Genomic DNA, 19,837 nt, shown 5'->3' on the forward strand with positions numbered 1-19,837 from the left:
ATCCCCAGTCTCAATGTATGAGCACTGTTTGAAGTCTGTCTCCAATCCTCTTCTGTCTGACCTGGAGCTATTTTTACACTGCACATTGTCTATCTTAACAAGTCACAGTAATAATAGTAAGCCCTTAAAACGAAATTATGTAAAGGAGTTGTGAGAATTACAGGATAATGACAACTGATTTTCCAAGAGTTAGATGGCAGCCTGACAAAGAACACAAGGAACACAGCAAAACTCCTCCTACGTTGTATTTACTTCTTGTTTTACTTTCGTGATAAATCCATTGAAATGTTTATCTGTGATATGCTAAAATGTAGTGCAACAGCAGCACATGTAGAGAAGAGAGATACGTTGAACTGACCCAGTAATGCCAAATGTAATGAACTTAAACGAACTTAACTTTTCATTCACAATTAACTGATGTTTCTCAGACCAGGTACAATCTCGCTTGTGGAAGATGTCACACAAACCACACTCACTCTTAGCCTCTGGCAGTTCTTCACCACTTGTTTGAGAAGATTAGATTTAAGGATCCATCCAATATTTAGTGACTTGTTAGGAAAGACATTTTTTGCATTGTAGATGGCTTTTATTTTAAACCACTATGAACCAAGATTAAATGATCGTTGAGCCCGACGATCTGATGGTTCTTTGATGTTTACCTTTGGTTGAGACTGTGACCCAGACACTGATAGATCAGTTCCCATGATTACCAACCTAGATACAGCTGCCATAGCACGTCAAAGCAAGTCTGCTGATGACATCATCAGATCCGCCACCTTCCCCGCTGCCCATGCTCCCTCTCCGGATGACAGCTCATGGAGTGAGGGCGATCATTGGCCCTACTCTCTCGCTGTATTAGGTACAGTAGGCTCCTGATGGGCATGCTTGCACTGCTACCTTCAAGCGGTACAATAGACACCTTATTACAACCTAACTCTTCTTGTTCCTCAGTTCTAGCTACCCCAAAAGCTTAACTGCATCCCTGCTTCACACTGAGCTCACGCTATTATTCAGGCGTTCCAGCACTTGCTTTTAAGTTTTGCTTGCACAAAGCAGAAGCGTTGTTTGGTTTCTGTTGCAGTCATATTATTTTCTGCTTGAGGTAGCATCAGTTTCACCATTTTACGTTCACTTGCTTCACAGGATGGGTGCACTAGCTATACACAATAGTGCCACAAATGACTTGGACAGAGATAACTGAGACTGACTTCAAACTGACTTTTGTTTGTCTGTCTTACATTGTGCTGTTCTGTGTATTTGACATCCGGTAAAATCTTGACATGATTGATGAAGTGTAAACATCCGTCATGTCAGCCAAGCCAAATATTTCAATAAGTCCCTCTGTTTGTCTGTCTCGTCAACTCTGTCTCACATTTGTGTTCTACTGTCCACCTATTTGTCATTTACTGTGTGTATTTCTCACTGCTCTACAGCCAAATGAAGCAGCTATATCTTTCTGTCATTCTCTAAATTTGAACAATGGATGAAGCATTTCATCTTCGTTGTACTATACAAGTACATGTGAAGCATGGTTTTGGCTAAATAGATGTTTTTTTTTGTGTCTTTTTCGGGTGTGTGGGTATGTGTTTTCTGTAACTTTTTGGGCTTGTGCACAGCACCCATAGGTTCAGAAGGGAGGAGACGATCCAGAGAAGAGGAGGAAGAAGAGGCCTTGAAAAGAAAGCAGCTCCAGGAGGAACATCTCAGCAAGGTCAGGGGGATAACAGCCACTAATGCCAACATAAATGCACACTGTTATTGTTACTGTAGTTACAATATATTTTACATTAATCAAAAACCCTGCCTTAAGTACACACATGTATCTTTGGATATCATGTGCCTGAGGTGAAGGGCTTCTTACTGTAATAGCCATAGATTGATGCTTATCTGCACTGTAAATCATTTGTGTGTGTGTGTGTAGATTCAATCTGGTTTGGGGAAGCTCATTCTGAAGGAGGAGATGGAAAAAGAACAGATCAGGGAGCGTCATGCACGTAGCCTCTCCGCTCAGCGCTATGACCCCAAACAGACAAACTGTGACGCAGGTACAGAGCAGCTTCATCAGCTAATATGCTCTTGAGTTGTCAGCAATGTACTGTGACACAAGACCTGTGCTATGTAACACCTGTATGTAACACTTTGCATCTCTTAACATGTATGGATTATTGAAAAGCTCTCTAAACGACGTAAATGTTACGGATTGGATCAGCAGCATTTTTCTACAAAACCAGATAGCGCTATTTCATTTTAAATCTAAAACCAAATATAATTTGAACAATGTTTATGTTTCAGATCCAACTTCTCCAACAAAAACTAACTCTTTGCCTGGCTATGGAAGGAACGGGCTACATCGGGTGAGACCTCACTCATACTTATTCTATACTCATTTTCCACAAGATTGCTATTGTTTGTAACACACATGCAATCACAAAAACTTTATTAACCAAGTAACAGAAATTGCTTGTTAAATACAGTATATCTTGGCACCAATGCCAGAAACATCAATTCTGTCCATACTTTATACATTATAATTTGATTTAAATCTCATTGTTGTCCTATCTCACAAATAAAATGCCCATCTGTCATTGCTGATGTTTTGTTCTCTGTGTTCCAACAGCCCCAGTCGACAGATTTCACCCAGTACAACAGCTATGGTGACATGTGTGGAGGAGGCAGAGGTGAGAGCTGCTCCTAAAATATGACCACCAATCAAATCTCTTGCCAGTTTCACCAGAGCTATTCAGCATCAGTTCTCAGAAATGGCTTGCTACATGTACATAAATGGACATGCATTTTGAAATATCAGGGACAGCAGTGTTGTAGATAGTAGCCTGGCAGGGGGATTTGACAGCAGAACCATTAACTGTGAGTCTCATTTTCTGTCCCATTTTGTCCTGCAGAGTTTCAGGTATGTCTCTCATCTGCTTTTTCATATGGCATGCTTCCTCACCTTGCATCATATATTTGCTTGCTCTTGGGTTGCAAGAGATACTTTGCCCTGAATGCACACCGCCCACTCCTGCTACATGCTTGCGTCACTGTTGGGTTAATGTCAACTACAGGGCATGCTGTGCAGTGATTTCAAATGCCCAAACATGCACTGCCCAGTAGCTGAACCAGTGTACTGTAAATGCAATGTACTATCATGGCCTCATGTCTTGTTCTGTGTGTTGTTTACCAGTGTTATGACTCAAGCTAAATGTCACATTTAAATATATGATTTCCAATACCCCGCTATAACATACTATAGCTATCATATATATCATCTATATACTATATTTAAAAAAATACTCTACCAGAGAACCACTCTCAGAAAACATGTAAACATATGCCCATCTTTAATACTTATTAAGATACTGAACAGTATCCAAGTTACTTGCTCCATCGAGTGAAAACTGTGCCCACTGTCATTAGTGGACATGTTCATGCCATTAACCCTGCAGTCCCCTTCCACTATATTACATTTGTGTATGTTCTATTCTTTAGCACATTAAGGATGGCCGTGCAGCACTTGCAAGGATGGACAGGGGAGTATCTATGCCTAATATGTTGGAACCAAAAGCAAGTATCTTCTTCTTTTTGTACTGACGACAACATTGTAATCCACACTGATATATGTTACAAAACTTATATATCGTTCACTTATTCAAGTACATTTCTAACTTGTAAATAAGGATACATTTAGAGAGAGAGTCTAACCAGCTCAAAACGATGAGGATGAAATAGATATAATTAGCGTGTTGTATTTACCTCCGTTGAACAGGGACATTGGTAGAAGAAATAGGGAGATTAAAGTTATTTTTACTGGAAGTGAAAGACTCACATTAGCTGGGTTCCTGATTTAGCATGCTGCTTCAGGAGCTGCCGAGTCACTAGCGCTTAGCATGCTGGCTTCTCCATGCTCATCTGCACATAGCTTTGATTTACAGTGGCTGGATACTGTATGCAGCATACAGTGGAGAATCCAATGCCCAAATTGTCATCCAAACAACTCATATCACTATATACTGTGTAGTATATAAGGGAGCGGACACACTACTGTGTGGATATGAGTTGGTTAGAGGCCTCACAGAACTTCTAGTTGCTTATTATTGAGCATTTCCAATAAAATACCAACTATTATTTGCCAGTTTGTTCTTGTACAGAAGGAATTAGTTATTTAGAAAAGTAGAAGCACCTCAGTTTTCCAGGACAAACATTCCCAGGTGGATTTACTTGGCCTACATTATTGATGTTAGTTCTTTTTTTAGTTTGCATTAAATTACTCTAAAAATACGGACTGTTGCATAACTCTGTTCCTGTTTTTGCCCTTACCTAATCTATTGTACATTTCTACACCAAAAATGTGTGCACACCATATCACCACACATTTCCCCAACAACATGAAAAAAAACAACTCTCACTCCCAGTCAGCCTCCTGTCACCTTCCTGTTCTCCCACCCAGTGTTCCCTTTGTCACAGTCAGAATTACCAAAATATCCAAATTTTGTAGTTTGTTTAATAAAAATGGTTTGTAAGGTTTTTTTTTAAGCTTGACTCTAGCTTGTAGGTTTGACCTGTTCACTGATGAGTGTCTCCTTCTGAAGGTGTACCCCTATGAAATGCTCATGATAACCAGTAGAGGGAGAGCTAAACTGCCCAGGGATGTGGACAGAACCAGACTGGAGGTATCAGTTTTCCACCTGACTGTCCGCAATTGATACTGGATTTCTCTACTTTGTGTAAATAGCATGTTACACAAATACAATTGTAGCAAGGAATGTGCAGTATCCATTGCTTCTTGTCATTTTTGCATTGACCCTTTTTATGGCTTTGGTGCTAACCACAAACACCCCCCTCCCCTCCCACCCTCCCCTCCTTTGTTTTCTCCACCTTTGTTCTCAATTCTAGCGCCACTTAGCACCTGAAACGTTCTTTGACATCTTTGGAATGGAGATCCAGGAGTTTGACAGGCTTCCCCTGTGGAAACGCAACGACATGAAAAAGAAGGCCAAGCTCTTCTAGCACTCAGAGCAGCATGCATATACTGTACATTCACTCAGATAGCACACAACAACTGTAATCTAGATGTAGGTTTTGGTTTATTTCCTTTTCTTCTGGTTTTTTGTTTTATCCTGACATAATCAAGGAAGCCATGAAATGGACTCTTTTTGCTCTGATGCTTCCTGAGACTGTGAGCTGAAAGACTTGTCCAGTTAGACTTGCACAGGAAACAAGGAATGGGAATCTCTTCCATGTTCAAAAATGACAAAGAATGAGAATGAATGATAAATAGGGTCATGTTATTTGGTTTGACCGCGCTTGTTTTACTTCTTGCTTTGCTTTGAGTGGAACTGCTTTCCTTTGTTTCTTGCTTGTTTATTCCTACTATTTGTTGCTGTTGATTCCTGTGGAACTTTGTAAGTACAGTAGAAACTCATGGCGCCATTTACGAAATGTCCATGCTCGTAGCTTGAACATGTGTCAGCTTTCCTTCGCTTGGGCTGAAACAGTTTTAGTCCAAAGTTTGCAAGAATCGGCTCAGTGAGTCTTTGAATTAAAAAAAAAAAAAAAAAGGCAATGGGAAAGCAGTCAGCTGACCCACCAACTGTTTCTCTGGATCTACATGGAAATGAATCATCCAAGCACCTACACATCATCAGTCTCCTTCCCCTGGCTACTGTACACGCCAAACATTCATCTGACCCTGACAAAAAGAAAACGTCTCTCTTCTCAGGCTCTCATAAACATGGCCACACACTCTCCCTTTACATGTATTGGAAATACAAATCTTAATATATTTTATTGCCATATCCAACATCCAGTAACTAACAAATAGATAAAACACATAATGTAAGAAGCAACTGTATTTGAAAGTACTGTTTTATAAATGAAAACCCACACTGCCATTTGTTGTATTGAAATCTAAGCCAATAAAGCTTTAAATCACCACAAACCATATGATCCTCGGCTATACCAAAGGTACCCACAGACTCTTTTCTGCTCTCTGTTTTCTTCTTTGCATTTCACCAATAAACACTGTGTTTCAGTGACGTTACACAGGGTGAGAGGTAGTCTGAGGACTGGCTGACTTTTACAGGACCAGTCAGAGGGTGGAGTCTTTTGAGCTTCTATACAAACTCTGATTAGTTGGGGCCCCTGTGAAGACACATCTTTTTCCACACTTTAGGCATTATACTCTAGTGCAAATATTTACAGCATGTTTTATTCAGTACATATACAACTATAAATACATTACTTGATTACAGATTTTACCTTGAGACCATCGACCATTTACAACAAATCCTGTGCTGCATATTCAATATAATTGACCATTTTCCATAGCGTGCCACAGTTTTTTAAAATTAACTAATAAGGTTGTCCATCATTCCAAGCAGCTACTTAATTCATGGAGGAAGGTTTTAAAAACCATTTTGCTATTTGAATCTTGCTTTAGAAAGATTAAGCTTCACTGTGAACATTATGTAAGTAGCCTTCTGTTATGCTAGTTACAAACAATGATAGTTACACCTCTTCCAGATTGATGCATTTAAGTGCAAGTAGTAAGGCAAGACATGTAAGACTTGGCTCACGTTTCCAAATCCTATTATCCTATTTATGATATCCATGGTTTCCTATTGTTTATCCTCTGGGCTTGCATTTTCAACATCTTTGTATATTCATGAAAGCAAAGCAGCTAACTCTTAATAAAAGAGTACTCCACAGATTTAGTGTTGTGCTAGCATAAAATAATGATGAACATTTAAAAAAACAAAGTTGTCTGCATCAAAATCGATGCCGCAGAACCAGAGATATTGTCATTTTTACTCCGCACATTCTTATCTCTTGTGAAAACCTGGTGGCTACTTTACCCACAATGCAACATGACTTCTGACCTTTTGTTTGGAGATGCATTAGATGTGTTATGCTGGTAGTGGCTAATGTAGCCTTGAGCTGTTAGCCTTGGTCAAAGATGAGGAGTTACCTACAAAGGTCTCACTCTATAATTCTACACCCTCAAATGATCATTTTCAGACTTGTAGCCTTCAGAGATAACCCACACTAACTCATGTGACATCATTTGAGGACATTTATCAGAAATGGCAGAGCTCCCTCTGAAAGGCTTTAGACAAACTTTTTTCACACACGTAACAGTACTGTAAAAAAGACTTTGATGGGTAAAATTGGTTCAGATTTACAGCCCTTTCTGTAAATATCAGACGTCAGCGCTTCTCACTTTACACATTACAGCACTGTCAGTTAGACCGTACAAGACACTGCTAGACTTTGACTTAATTACCCCAGGGCGATAATTTCACTTTGACAAAAAAGGCATGGATTAGCCCTACTTACCTCTCCAATTTTAATTTCCATATTTACTGAAATGACGAGTAATGGATCCCTGGATGGCAGGAAGACCTCCTCCAGACACGTTATAAGACATAAAAATACTCATAAATACTTAATAAATAAAAGTTTGTGTGTTATTGTTCTTCCACAAAAAGTTAAATAAACCAGTTAAAAATGGTCAAACTACTACACACAAGATGTCTCCTACTTCACTGAGAAATCCATTGTCAGTGCATGTGTGCTGGAGGTTCTCAACACATCAATCTTGAGATCTTGTGTAACTTTGTATTATTTGTATTATATTGGACGACAAACCTCTAAAGTTGCGATGTTACAAAATCATCCTATATATGCACATGTTAAACTCAGATTGACGGGGAGCACAGAGAAACTCTCCCCCTTCACCACATGAATGTGTAAACAGCTGCTGTCAAACTCTGCACATACATCACTCTGCACAGTGAAGCATCCAAGTGAGGTAACAATAAGCAAGTGGAGTGGAAGGGGACTTTTAACAGCGCAGAAAACTATTGTGTGCTTTGGAAAATGGTCAGCAGTGGTGGCATGATGAAATTTCTAGTAACAAATAAAAATTCACAATCACACCAGTATGGTCTACAAGGGGAATTATTGTGGGACAAATGTTAATGACTATAGACTCAATAATTCATCATAATTTTCAATGTTTGATTGTAATTTCGTATGCATCAGGTACCAATTAGACACTTACTTGTTCCTACTGGCACTTTAATGTAGGTACAGTGGACAAAAACAAGTCTACAAGGGAGTAACAATTTAGCATTTTAAAGGAAAGGAGAAATAAATTATACTCAAGTATTGTGGGTACAGTGCTGGGAAACAAAACGGAACTTTGAAAAAAGAAAAACAGTTAACAACAGTAAAACAAGGAGAACAGCCACATTGTTTTACAGCCCACATTCCTTATTCTTACTGTGTAATATAAAATTCATGTTGTAGTATCACAGCTACCATTCACTCTCCAGTGATTTACTTGTGTCATATTTATGTCTTCTACTTCATAATATTCATTGTTAATTAGGCCAAGTCAAGAAATGGGTCTATACTTTTGGAAATTTGCTCCAGCAGCATATTCATTCACAGGTACAGCATAACAGGTTCAATGGAGCAGAAAACAAATGTTCCTTTCTTGCATACACAGCTGTAGAAGCGTCCTGTTGTCGTCTGAGGGAAAAAAAAAACTATAACAAAGTAATGTGATAGAAGAACACAGATACTCAAACAGGGTTAATCTTAATTGTTTAATGATCATTATTTTAATTTTTTTGATTACACAATAAAAACAAAGTATGCAGGCTGTAATATATAATATATGAATGTGTGGTTGTTCTCTTCTTTTTACATTTTAATTACACAATAAGAAAATGGTTGCTGACACTATTTTTTTTTCCAAACTTCAGTTTTGTTTCACAATACAGTACTGTACCCTTTGATTACTTAGTGTATAATTGATTTGATAAAATATGTAGTTGTTAGTCCATTGCTCCCCTATGATCTTGTACCAGTAGGAAACAGTAAATATTTGATCAACACCTGATTCTTCTAAATCTAATTCTAAATCATGGGCTGTAAGATAAAGTGTTATCTGCTCTTCCTCCTGGAGAAGGCAGTTCTGACAAATACTTAGAATATGGAAGACAGATACTTGCATCTGGAGTCACAACACTGCACAACGTCGATCATGTAATTGCTATGAGGAGTTTGATTGGAAACAGTTTTTAGCTTGATTGAGTTGTAGCAACAAGTCCCATGATAAACTGCTTCTGCAGCTGCACCTCACCCCAAATAATAAGGCCAAGACCACTTTGATGATGTTGAATGGAGCTGTGCTGAATGTGTGCAACCCTTTCTACAGGAGACATTAGAAAAGCAACAGGAGAGTCTAAAGAAGCAAAGAGAAGCAGTGAAATACAGACTGAAGAAACTGGCAGCACGGCAATCAGAAATCACTGTAAGTTCAGACCAGTCAGTGCTGAAATTTTGCCACAACATGAATTCGTTTCTGTCTTTGTTGAGACCTTACATTTAAGAATTTGTTATCTTGCAACAAAAATACTGACAGTATAATTAGACCTGTGATTAGGCAACATAATAAACTCATAAATACTTATGCCTGATCAGAAAAAGTCCACAGTGATAAGGGAGAATATCATAAGGAAATATCGGGAGATCCAGGCCGTTCTGGATGAGGACCTGAGGATTACCCTGTCCCATCTGGAGATGGAGGAGCGGGCTGCGGTCTCTGCTCTGGATGGACTGATGGAGAGGAACTGTTCTCTAATCCAGGAGATAGAGCAGGACCTGGCCAGACTCACTGTGGCACTAGACCAGACCGATACAGAGCCTGATTCAATGGTGATTAAACTTGAAATATCCACTGGATCAAATATGATTTGAAATTTCATATTTACCCTCTCATTTGTGTATGGGAACTATAAGTGTTATGATATGAAACATTTTGTTTTCAAAATGCATTTAATCTTAATTTTTCTGCTTTTCCTCAGTCTTTCTTTTCATACCCTGAACAGCAAGACATGGAGACAGTGGACAGGTATGGAATCAGGTCATAATTAATTAAAGAAAACTCTTCAATAAGAAGCAGTCGAGCAAAAACTGATGTTTCTTACTATGGTCTGCCTCCTCCAGAGTGATGGATCTGCTCAACAGGACTGATCCGAGCAGCGTGACCCTGGACGAGGCTAAAGCTGAACAGATCCTCAGCCTCACCAACAACATGCTTCTGCTTATCTGCTCGCAAACACCTATAATCAAGAAACTCATCAAGAGTTGTCAGTTCACACTTTATTTCTATAGTGTTTATAACCACTATTGGACCTCTTTAATATGTTGCCTTTTTTTATATAAAAATGTTGAATATTGGTCTCCAGATTCCAGTGAGGTGTGTCTGGATCCACAGACGGCCCACCCAAAGCTGATCATCTCCCACCAAGGTGACAGTGCCACCTACACGGACACCTGGCAGCAACTTCAGGATCTCCCTGGACGCTTTGACACCACCCTCAATGTCATCAGCTTGCAAGGCTTCACCTTTGGTCGCCATTACTGGGAGATTGATGTGACTGGGAAGACCTACTGGGAGCTAGGTATTACCTACCCCAAAATTCCTCGCAAGGGAACCACTGAGGATTGCTGGCTGGGCCGGGGGGAGGAGTCTTGGTGCGTTGAGTTTTTTGATGGGGAGTATACAGCCTGGCACGGAGGGGTGCCCCATCAGTTGCCTTTCACAAAACGCTTCTCTCGGATTGGTATATTGTGTAGTTTCCCTGCAGGATTGGTGACGTTTCTCGAGGCAGACAAAATGACACCGCTGTTCTCGTTCTGTGCAGGAACCTTCTCAGACTGCCTCCACCTGGCCCTGTGTCCTGGCCATGACCACAATGGCGCCAATGCAAAGCCTATTGTAATCTGTAATGCTCCATCTCCAACCAGTGATCTCTGACTAGTAGCACCACAGAAAAGCTTTTAAACACTACTTTCTAATAAGGCACCAATTGTAAAGACCCATACTGTAAATTGTAACTACTGGCTTTGTTAGTAATTAAACAGGACTAAGAGTTGATAGCCACGCTAAAATCTCTATCATGGTTCTTTGAGCTAAATGCTAACGTAAGCAGGCTAACATGCTATTGTTTAGTAGCTATGCACTTACCATCTTCCCCGTAATAGTTTAGCATGCTAGCATGTCAACATCTGCTAATTAGCAATAATCACAAAATACTGCTGAGGCTGATGGGAAGGATGTTAGATGTTAAGCTACTTCACAAGATAAGGGAAAACTTTGACCTGATAGTGATGCTAGAGAAAAAGTCAGGCAATCACTAAAGTCAGTAGGATTCATCTTCTAGGTGACCATGAATGTCTGGACAAAATGTCATGGCAATCAGTCACCAAGGTAAGTGGCCAAACAGTCCAGGAGTTTCCAGAGAGATAACGCAAGTTTCATGCAGGAGGAGGATAAACATAATTTATAAAGCATTACAAATGTTTTATTAATGCTCAATAAAGGCAATAGGTACAACCTAAAATCCCTTTAGAAAGGCTGCCATATTAGAAAGTGGTACACCTGCTATTTGCTCCTTTTTGAAATAACTGAATGTATTTCATGATACAGAGAAGAAGAAAATCTCCAGTTGCAAGAGAGCTCCATAAGAATCATGTTGAAGGAGACTTTTATCCCAATGGCAGATAAACTAAGAAAAAGGGTCAAGAAGTGTTTTATGCATTTTGAGTTTTATATATTCTCCTTCTGTAACAAAATATTGTTTAAAAAAGTTTCTGTTTTATTTGGATGTGATAAATGTTATGAACACTCATATACAAGAGATCTTATAGTATATTTATTTTAAAATATAATCATCGCAAAAGTATTCCACTTTTGTAAATATATATAGAGATCTAAAAAAGCACACAATAACTCATCCTGAAATGCACCTAGTTTACGAGGATCCAAGGTTCAAACATTCAAACAAACAACTTGCTCACTGCAAATATGCTCTCTGAGCCTTTGTGTTGAATCTGAGTGTATGCTTAGCCTTTTTGTCAAAATTCATTTGAATGAATTTCAATACGGAAAATGCTTCAAAGGTGGCAGAGACAGTGATATTGATTTTGTGCCATTCATTTGTCAAAAATTCATGAACAGTATTCTGCCTATTATTATTATTATTGTAAAAAAAAAAAACTATCCAAGAGCACAGCTAAAATCAATATAACTGACTCAGCAACAAGTGTGGATGCCAGAGAACCCCCGCGAATCAAAGGTTAGTGTACTTCCACAAATGTTTAGAAAAGTGTGAGTGATCTGCCAGACAGCACACTCTCATTTTACTCTCCTGGATGTCCCCTGATCCGCTGACATCATGAACCTAAAGCTCCTCTTCTTTTGCCTCTTCTTAGCGGTGCTGCTCATACCTGCTGAAGTATGTACTTACTGTTTGTATTATACAGCAATTGTGTAGCAATAAGCAAATATATTGGCACTTATTTATAATGTTGCATTGTTTGATAATGGATTTAGCTGTGAATAAACTGCAGTAGAGCTTGTTGTCCACATTTATGTTTTGAGAGATTAATTAATGAATTCAAATTCTACTAAGCAAGTGCACTTTTTTATCATTGTGATTTCTTATGTGGTGCTGCCATGGGAATGTTTTTTTTTTTCAGCTGAAACGTAAAAAGGACAAAAAACATCATCATCATCATGACCAAGATCATGAGCATGGCCAACATGGGAAAAAGAGAGGAAGATTTAAGGATATAATTGAAGGTAAATACCTTTTTAAAATAAATGTGCATAACACATTATATGTAGAACAATATTTGACATTTAGTGTCCTGTAAGTCCTCACACTGCTTTACTGTTAACAACAGTGAATCTCACCCTACTGAACTATCTGCAAGTTTTATAGGGAGAGAGGGGAAGCCAACAATGCTTCATATCTAATGGAAAAACACTGTTCTAGACTTCTTCTTTGAGGTCATAGATGGAGTTTCTGGTGATGATGACGATGATGATGACCAAAGTAATTCTGACTGGCTTTTTGAAATTCAAGAGCCAGAAGGTAAGAGAGTGAACTATCAGGTATTCTTTCAAACATATTACTGTAATACCAATTTGTGTAATGTTGCATGAACAGGCTACATTGTATTAGAAAGCTCTCATTTAAAGCTTATGATTGTTCCTTAATGTTCCCCGTCTCTCAGGCCAATGCAACCCAAACCCTTGCCTTAACAACGGAGTGTGTAAGGAGAAAAACAAGAGAAGATTCAAATGTGACTGTCCCAGACCTTTCAAGGGAAGGAGATGCCAGAAAGGTTTGAAAAAAATCCCTTTTGTTCAACCATGTTGTTGGACTGCAGACTGGTCATATATGTACAATATAAAATGAGAAAAACGGAATTAATACTAAAACTCATTTCTTTATTGTGTTATTGTCTCAGGTCCAATGGCTTGTAGGAGAGGTAAGTGTGGGCGTGGTGAGTGTGTGCTGACTTCAAATCCACCGTTTTACGAGTGCAAATGCAAGGAGCCCTTCCAGCCTCCGGACTGCAAGCGTTGTAAGGAGTATTTCTTCATCCAAACAAGGCAGAATATCTCTGTTCCACTTTTTTCCACAGTTGGAAGATAGCTTACACTGTGCATTGTTTTCCTCCAAAGATTCACTGTGTGAGACTAACCCATGTAGGAATGGTGGACAATGTGTCATTGATGGTAATGACTTTGACTGCCAGTGCCCTCCAGGGTACAGAGGACGTTTCTGCCATGTTGGTAAATATTACATCCTATCATTATTTACCATTTTCCAGGCTAACATCATTATAACTCATATGCTGAGTTACATTGCTGAGTGTGGTATATTTCTTAGGTCCAAATGACTGCTATGTGGATGATGGAGAGTCGTATCGTGGCAATGTGAGCGAGACAGATGACGGTGACGAATGCCTTTACTGGAACTCACATTTCATCCTGGAGAATGGAGCTGATCCCTTCAACTCCTTTGAGGACAAAGATGGACTTGGCCATCACAACTTCTGCAGGTCAGGAGAAAAGAAATAAATGTATTCAAACTCCAAACGACAGCTACAAGAGGATGGTCACTCACACATTTTCTATGACACAGAAACCCAGATGGAGACACGATGCCTTGGTGTTTCTACAGAAGAGGCCGCAGGTTGCTGTGGGAGCACTGTGATGTGATAGAGTGTCCTGTGCCATCAGGTCAGCTTTAAAGCTTCAGACAACTTTCTGCTTATGAGCATGGGCAACAAAAACAGTTGTGTTATCTTCTTGCGTGTGTGTTTCCAGATGTCGCGCCGACTGAAATTGTCCCCACAGTCCCTGATCCCATTATCCCCGAGCCACAACCAACAAAACCTGAACCTACAGCAGACTCCAAGCCAGCACCTACCATCCCCACTGTAAAGCCCAGCCAAGCTCCACAAACTTCTCCTGCACCCACTGATGCTCTTCCCACCCCCTTGATCACTGTTGCACCGCCACCGTTCTCCACCTGCGGGAAGCCTCAGCCAAAAAAAGCCATGACCCGAATTTTTGGGGGTCTGAAGGTCGCTCCTGGGGCAATACCCTGGCAGGTGTCCCTGCAAGTGAGATCAAAGAACACCAACCAGCCATTCAGACATATCTGTGGAGGAGTTCTCATTGCTAGCTGTTGGGTACTGACAGCTGGGCACTGCATGTAAGCACAATCGTAATGACTACAAATCTGAGAAAACATAAAACATCGATCGATTCTGGAAAGGTTCACACTTGTGGACATAATCGTCATGTGTCGAATCATGTGTTGTTTGTGTTTGAACAGTGAACAAAGAAAGGACATGGAGGTGGTTTTGGGAAGTCTGTCACAGGATGTGACAGAACACACAGAGCAAACCATAAAAGTTGAAGAGGCTATTGTACATGAGAACTACAGGGAGACTCATTCAGCTGTACACAATGACATAGGTGATACATGTCTCTCTTATTTGATATCAAATATAGTATCCACAATTTAGATAGAGCATGCTGAGAGCACTTTACGTCTGTATCTCGATCTTTCTTTTAGTTAAATAAGATTGGGATGTGATAGTGTCAAATAGTCCATCTGTAATGATATAATTGATGAAATCTACAGTATTGGTAGTCTATGCAGTAAACAGTAAATGCAGTAAAAATAGTAAAAAGTAGACATGATGAGATTGTGCTGTAAAGAAATTAAGTACTTTTGAACTTTTGAAGCCTTGCTGAAGCTGGAAGGTACCGGTGGAGTTTGTGCCAATGAAACTCAGTTTGTGAAGACAGCCTGTCTGCCTGATGCCCCACTGCCTGGTGGGATGGAGTGTACCATTTCTGGATGGGGTGCCACTGAAGAATGTAAGACCATTTTTGCATATCCAGGCTGCAAAATATAAGCAGATCCTCTGGTTTGTTTTAGAGGCACCTAAGGGTTGAAATGTTTTTTTTTAAAGGCCCCTTTAAACCTTGAATTTTATTTGCATGTGACCAAAGACATCAGATACAACTGCATTTGTTGTTATATCTTTTTATATCTATTTTTTCTGCAGCTGACTATGGTTCCAGCCACCTGCTGGAGGCCAATGTACTGCTGATCGACCAGGAGAAATGCTCCGAACCAAAGGTTTATGGCAGGGTCCTGGATAATAGCATGTTCTGTGCTGGCTACCTGCAGGGAGGGGTGGATTCCTGCCAGGTTAGTAGACGAATCTTGCTACTGAAGTGCATACTAACATGTGACCAACTTACCTGGGGTAGGTTCTTAACATAGTTGCAGGCAGTAGTGGGTTTTATATCTGGTCACCTGTTCTCTTGTTTCAGGGCGACTCTGGAGGACCATTGACTTGTAAGCAGAACCACACCAACGTTATTTATGGCCTGGTCAGTTGGGGGGACCAATGTGGGAGGAAGAACAAGCCTGGCGTCTACACTCGAGTCACTAATTTCCTGAACTGGATAAAATCAAAGATGCAAGCAGCATCTCCATAAGCAGCATGCCAGACAGTGTAGCCAAGGGATTGGATATGAATGGAACAAGTCCCACTCATGATGATTTAGCTTTTGGATTTTGTGCAGTTGAACCTGGTATTTTGCTCCTCAGGTCTATGTCACTGTAGATTGTAATGCTCCCTAAATCAACCTTTAAAAAAAAAATCTGATCTGACATATCAGACTGTTTCATCATTGACTACATTTGCATTGTCATTTCATTTGAATGGGTTTTTATCTGTTACATATGGAACAGAACAGAAAAGCCTGAAATCTGTTCATCTAAATGTCCTATTTCCTTCTCTTCGCCCTGAAACTTTTATTCCAGCCAAAGGTTTTTTCCAAACCTCATATTATAAGTGATGTGCATGTGGTAAAGGAAAAGACACAATAAATTTTAAAACATTATTGCTGCGGGCCCTTTAAGAAGAAAGGTGTCATATTTTCTTATTTATCAGACAGTATATTAATCAGTGGTCTCTCAATTCATCATTCCTTGTTGAAATGGGGTCAGATGCATCAGTGTTCTGACGGGATATTCTTGCTGTTCTGTGCCTTCATGTCTTTACTGTATGTCTTCACCAGGCCCAAGGGTGGCAGAACTATTAGGTACACCCCTGATCAAGATGAGACTCATAGTGCTGGAATATCCTAAAAATCAGAAATACAGATAAAATGTATGATATTGGGTTCCTGTGTCATTCTAGTTTTCATGAACAAGATCAAAACAAGGTTACATTTCATCACCACTGTTTAAAAGCTTATTATGTAATGCAAAGTTCTGTGGATGAGCCCCAAAATAAACAGTGAGTCAAAGAACTTAGAGAAAAGAAGCAAATAGGTGGATAAGAGTTTTCATTCTACTATTTTCAAAAAGTTTTAAAACATTCATGTACAAAGAGAAAACCATACTGTAAGATTAATAATCATAAAAAGAGATTTAAGTCTTATGTCCTCTATACACATACAGTGTTCATGTTATTTGGCCTCACTGACTACTGTTTGCTGCAGGGCAGCAGCTCTCTAAGGCCACTGACATGTGAGAATGAAGGCTTACATGTTCTTGAGGGGACAGTTGTACAAAGAACAAGCCAGTAGTTTACCCAGGGGTAATTTTCTTCCTGAACTAGGCTACATCAGGTCGAACATGAGAACTGCTAAGCTGCTGAACGAGAAGCTAGACTTTACTGCAGAACAAAAGTGCTGTTTGCACCTGATAACACTTGATAAAATATTTACTGTTACATGACAACTGCAAACAATGGAAAGGTATTATAGGGATGACTATATGACTATAGAGAAGACTAAAACACCAAAACTCCTCAGCTATAATTTTATTACTTAACAGCTTAATTTTTTACACAAACACATGATTTTAAGCATGTATGATATTTCCATCGTTTGATTTAATCTAACCAAAAATGGAAATAAAATATAGAGTTTGATCAGTGTATCATTTAAGGTTGTCCTCCAAGATCACTCTATATCTCCATCTCTGTTTACATGCCACTCCTAGGGATCCTTAATGCAAAACAAGGTAAGAGGCTGCCTGTTCAGTCCCTTCACATCAATGCATGGGTTTAGCATGGGGTAGAGAGGCTCTGTGCACTGCACACAGAAAGAGTGAAGCAAGGTGATAGCATCAGCATCGTAGAATGACAGCTCCCCCTTCTGGAGATTGGTCAGTATACCCAGCTTTCTGACTCTCTTTCCCACTGACAGTCGCTTCTCCTGGGTATCATGACATGCCAGGTACTGCCCATCTCCATGGTAGATGCACCAGGATGTGTTGGTCATACCCAGGCTGGAGGAACTCTGACTTGATCCATCTTTTTTATCAGCTGGCCCAGTAGTCATACCTATCAGCCAGTAGGGTTTCTCCTGAACAATGACCTCCCAGTAGTGCTGGCCAGTAGTAAAACTCTCCTGAGCCAGGACACTGCACTGGGAGTCATATGGTTGAGGGCTCAGATCCTCACTGACAGGTTGTCTTCTCCAGTATACTTGCTTCCTGTCTTGGGATATTTCCAGTTTCGGATGGGCTGTCTTGGAGTCCAGAGCAGGAGAACTTAGATCTGCAAATATAAATCTACAATTGGTACACTACTACGGACGTAGCGGGGGTTGATTTTATATTGGTAAATATTTGGTACTTTACTAACATGACCACATTCGTGGAAAGTGTTGGGACAGAGCCACCGAAAGGTCGTCCACCAGCTTCTCTACGGTTCTCAGTTTCTCAGGATCACACAGAACCCTGTCTACTTCCCGGATAGGTGCTAAATCCAAAGGTTCACTGCAATAAAAACTGAATACCATTAGAGGGCCAAAAAGAAAGCAGCTAGGATGGAAAAAGAGAAATTATATACTCACCAAAGATTCTGTGCTGTGATTTGCTGTTGAAAATAAAAAGGTCATGTACAGCTGCAGTCACGGAAAATATATAATCTGCATTTGTGCTACACATTCACATGTCACATTATCACAATGACACACTGTCATAACAAGAGGTACCTACCTGCAGGAATCTCAGATCATTTGTGTCCTGTAGGAGTGATTTGCTGGAGGCTCTGAGGCTATCTATCTGTTTGATCTGGGCCTCCATGATGCCCCTCTGGGCTTCTAACCACTCTGTCATGTATGTCTCCTCTTCATCTATAATCTGCATCATCAGGCGCTCATCACCATCCAGCACGACGCGGATTCTGCTGTACTTGTCTGAGATTCTCTCTCTGAAATCTGCAGCAGACTTCTAGGAAATAAAAAAATAAACATTGTTTGAATACATACAAGAGGGGATTATGTTAATGATTTTAAAAAAAAAGTGATTAAAAAAGGCGGCTTTCATATTGATTGTACCACTGTTTGTGTATACAGTGACTCCAAGTCCTTGATGGCAAGTTCTGCTTCGCTTCTCCTCTTCAGCAGTTGGTCCATAGTGGTCTCTAACATGCCCTAAAGACAGAAATACAACAGGCCTATAGAAAATGAATACCCTGACAGAAAAATAAAGAAATAGTCATCACACTTAAGGAAATAAAACACACTAGCCAATGACAAAACAGTACTAATATTCACCTTGAAGTGTACGCAGGCATCATGGAGTTGAGATGCTTTGTGGTTCTTGTGGATGCCAACCAGGACACACAAACAACACACAGGGACCCTTTCCTCCATACAGAAGAGCTTGAGCTCATCACGATGCTCCCTGCACTTCAGAGACAGCGGATCTCCTGTCACCTCCACAACTGTGTGCTCCCTCAGAGCAGACCTCTGCTCGTGCAGCAGGGCATGAGCCTGGCACAGCGAGGCATCACAGGTCAGACAGGTCTTTATGGCCACTGCTGGCGTCTCTATGCAGTGGTCACAATGGATGGTTGAAGATGATTTGGTTGCCCTGCTTGGAGCTGTTGTCTGTAGCTGTGCTGTTGATGGCCTGTTAGTGGTGAAGTCCTTTACTTTGGTCTGAAGCCTGGTGTTTATCTCCAGAGTGAGGTCAGAGGGGAGGAATATCTGACACTCTGGACAAAAGAAAGGACCTTCATTAGGCCCATCTGTTTCCCAGACAGCCTGGATACAGGTGAGACAGAAGTCATGTCCACATGAGAGCGTCACTGGATCTGTGAAGAAATCCTGGCAAACAGGACACTTCCAACTTTCCTCAATGGTCCCCATAGCTCTGCTTGCACCTGGTATGGCAGCACAGTGTGCTCTGTGCTCCCAGCCATCCTGCTCATGAATGTTTCAAAGGCCTCAGTGTCAGATTACTAAAGAAGAGTTGATAGCTTCCAGTAGCTGTTTCACACCATTGACTTTCAGGAGACCACACAATCGGATGGCACATTTCCAACAAACTGGATTAGGTGAAATAAATGACCAGTTTTTTGTTCTAGATGTAGTTTCATTAAAAAAAAGAAACAAAGGAATCCATTTTAGTATGAACTTTGA

General features: G+C 40.2%; 4 protein-coding genes across 8 annotated transcripts in view; 3 read left to right on the forward strand and 1 right to left on the reverse strand.

Annotated features, from left to right (window-relative positions):
- Window positions 1-5,555, forward strand: part of ablim1 (actin binding LIM protein 1) — a 39,312-nt gene extending 33,757 nt beyond the window's left edge. For 4 of the 5 annotated variants that reach the window (XM_022743667.1, XM_022743664.1, XM_022743666.1 and 1 more), the window contains 8 exons: window positions 1,617-1,711; window positions 1,922-2,045; window positions 2,293-2,354; window positions 2,618-2,678; window positions 2,901-2,908; window positions 3,487-3,561; window positions 4,587-4,667; window positions 4,891-5,555. In XM_022743667.1, coding sequence (XP_022599388.1) covers window positions 1,617-1,711; window positions 1,922-2,045; window positions 2,293-2,354; window positions 2,618-2,678; window positions 2,901-2,908; window positions 3,487-3,561; window positions 4,587-4,667; window positions 4,891-5,004 — 620 coding nt within the window. In that variant the 3' untranslated portion in view covers window positions 5,005-5,555. Of the gene's footprint in view, window positions 1-697; window positions 860-1,616; window positions 1,712-1,921; window positions 2,046-2,292; window positions 2,355-2,617; window positions 2,679-2,900; window positions 2,909-3,486; window positions 3,562-4,586; window positions 4,668-4,890 lie in introns of all 5 variants that reach the window. The other variant, XM_022743669.1, reaches the window with a different exon arrangement.
- A 2,476-nt stretch (window positions 5,556-8,031) lies between these two features.
- LOC111220793 (probable E3 ubiquitin-protein ligase TRIML1) lies at window positions 8,032-10,828 on the forward strand. The gene is made up of 6 exons (XM_022744013.1): window positions 8,032-8,040; window positions 9,224-9,319; window positions 9,490-9,723; window positions 9,873-9,919; window positions 10,015-10,157; window positions 10,257-10,828. The coding sequence occupies exons 1-6, from the start codon at window positions 8,032-8,034 to the stop codon at window positions 10,826-10,828; spliced, it is 1,101 nt and encodes a 366-aa protein (XP_022599734.1).
- Window positions 10,829-12,180: 1,352 nt separating this feature from the next.
- LOC111220593 (hyaluronan-binding protein 2-like) lies at window positions 12,181-16,064 on the forward strand. Its single transcript, XM_022743720.1, has 13 exons — window positions 12,181-12,308; window positions 12,553-12,655; window positions 12,852-12,950; window positions 13,093-13,203; window positions 13,330-13,446; window positions 13,547-13,657; window positions 13,755-13,926; window positions 14,010-14,107; window positions 14,195-14,585; window positions 14,709-14,851; window positions 15,125-15,259; window positions 15,451-15,596; window positions 15,722-16,064. Exons 1-13 carry the CDS (start codon window positions 12,249-12,251, stop codon window positions 15,887-15,889), a joined length of 1,854 nt encoding a protein of 617 aa, XP_022599441.1. The 5' UTR covers window positions 12,181-12,248; the 3' UTR covers window positions 15,890-16,064.
- Window positions 16,065-16,398: 334 nt separating this feature from the next.
- Window positions 16,399-19,617, reverse strand: LOC111220794 (tripartite motif-containing protein 14-like). Its single transcript, XM_022744014.1, has 5 exons — window positions 19,579-19,617; window positions 18,968-19,459; window positions 18,749-18,844; window positions 18,408-18,641; window positions 16,399-17,992 (listed from the first exon to the last, which is right to left on the reverse strand). Exons 1-5 carry the CDS (start codon window positions 19,615-19,617, stop codon window positions 17,402-17,404), a joined length of 1,452 nt encoding a protein of 483 aa, XP_022599735.1. The 3' UTR covers window positions 16,399-17,401.
- Window positions 19,618-19,837: the final 220 nt, after the last annotated feature.

Source organism: Seriola dumerili, unplaced genomic scaffold (genome assembly GCF_002260705.1).
Source record: "Seriola dumerili isolate Sdu_G_001 unplaced genomic scaffold, Sdu_1.0 BDQW01000073.1, whole genome shotgun sequence".
NCBI classification, from domain to species: domain Eukaryota; kingdom Metazoa; phylum Chordata; class Actinopteri; order Carangiformes; family Carangidae; genus Seriola; species Seriola dumerili.

Bases quoted from the DNA above. Each gene is read 5' to 3' on its own strand.
- LOC111220593 (XM_022743720.1), top strand. From the start codon at position 12,249: ATGAACCTAAAGCTCCTCTTCTTTTGCCTCTTCTTAGCGGTGCTGCTC. The intron at 12,656-12,851 runs GTAAATACCTTT...ACACTGTTCTAG, and splicing joins ATTTAAGGATATAATTGAAG to ACTTCTTCTTTGAGGTCATA. The intron at 13,204-13,329 runs GTTTGAAAAAAA...TTATTGTCTCAG, and splicing joins GGGAAGGAGATGCCAGAAAG to GTCCAATGGCTTGTAGGAGA.
- LOC111220793 (XM_022744013.1), top strand. The intron at 9,320-9,489 runs GTAAGTTCAGAC...ATGCCTGATCAG, and splicing joins CACGGCAATCAGAAATCACT to AAAAAGTCCACAGTGATAAG. The intron at 10,158-10,256 runs GTCAGTTCACAC...ATTGGTCTCCAG, and splicing joins CAAGAAACTCATCAAGAGTT to ATTCCAGTGAGGTGTGTCTG.
- LOC111220794 (XM_022744014.1), bottom strand. From the start codon at position 19,617: ATGGCTGGGAGCACAGAGCACACTGTGCTGCCATACCAG. The intron at 19,460-19,578 runs GTGCAAGCAGAG...ACCTGTATCCAG, and splicing joins ACACTGTGCTGCCATACCAG to GCTGTCTGGGAAACAGATGG. The intron at 18,845-18,967 runs GTGAATATTAGT...TTCTGTCTTTAG, and splicing joins ATGCCTGCGTACACTTCAAG to GGCATGTTAGAGACCACTAT.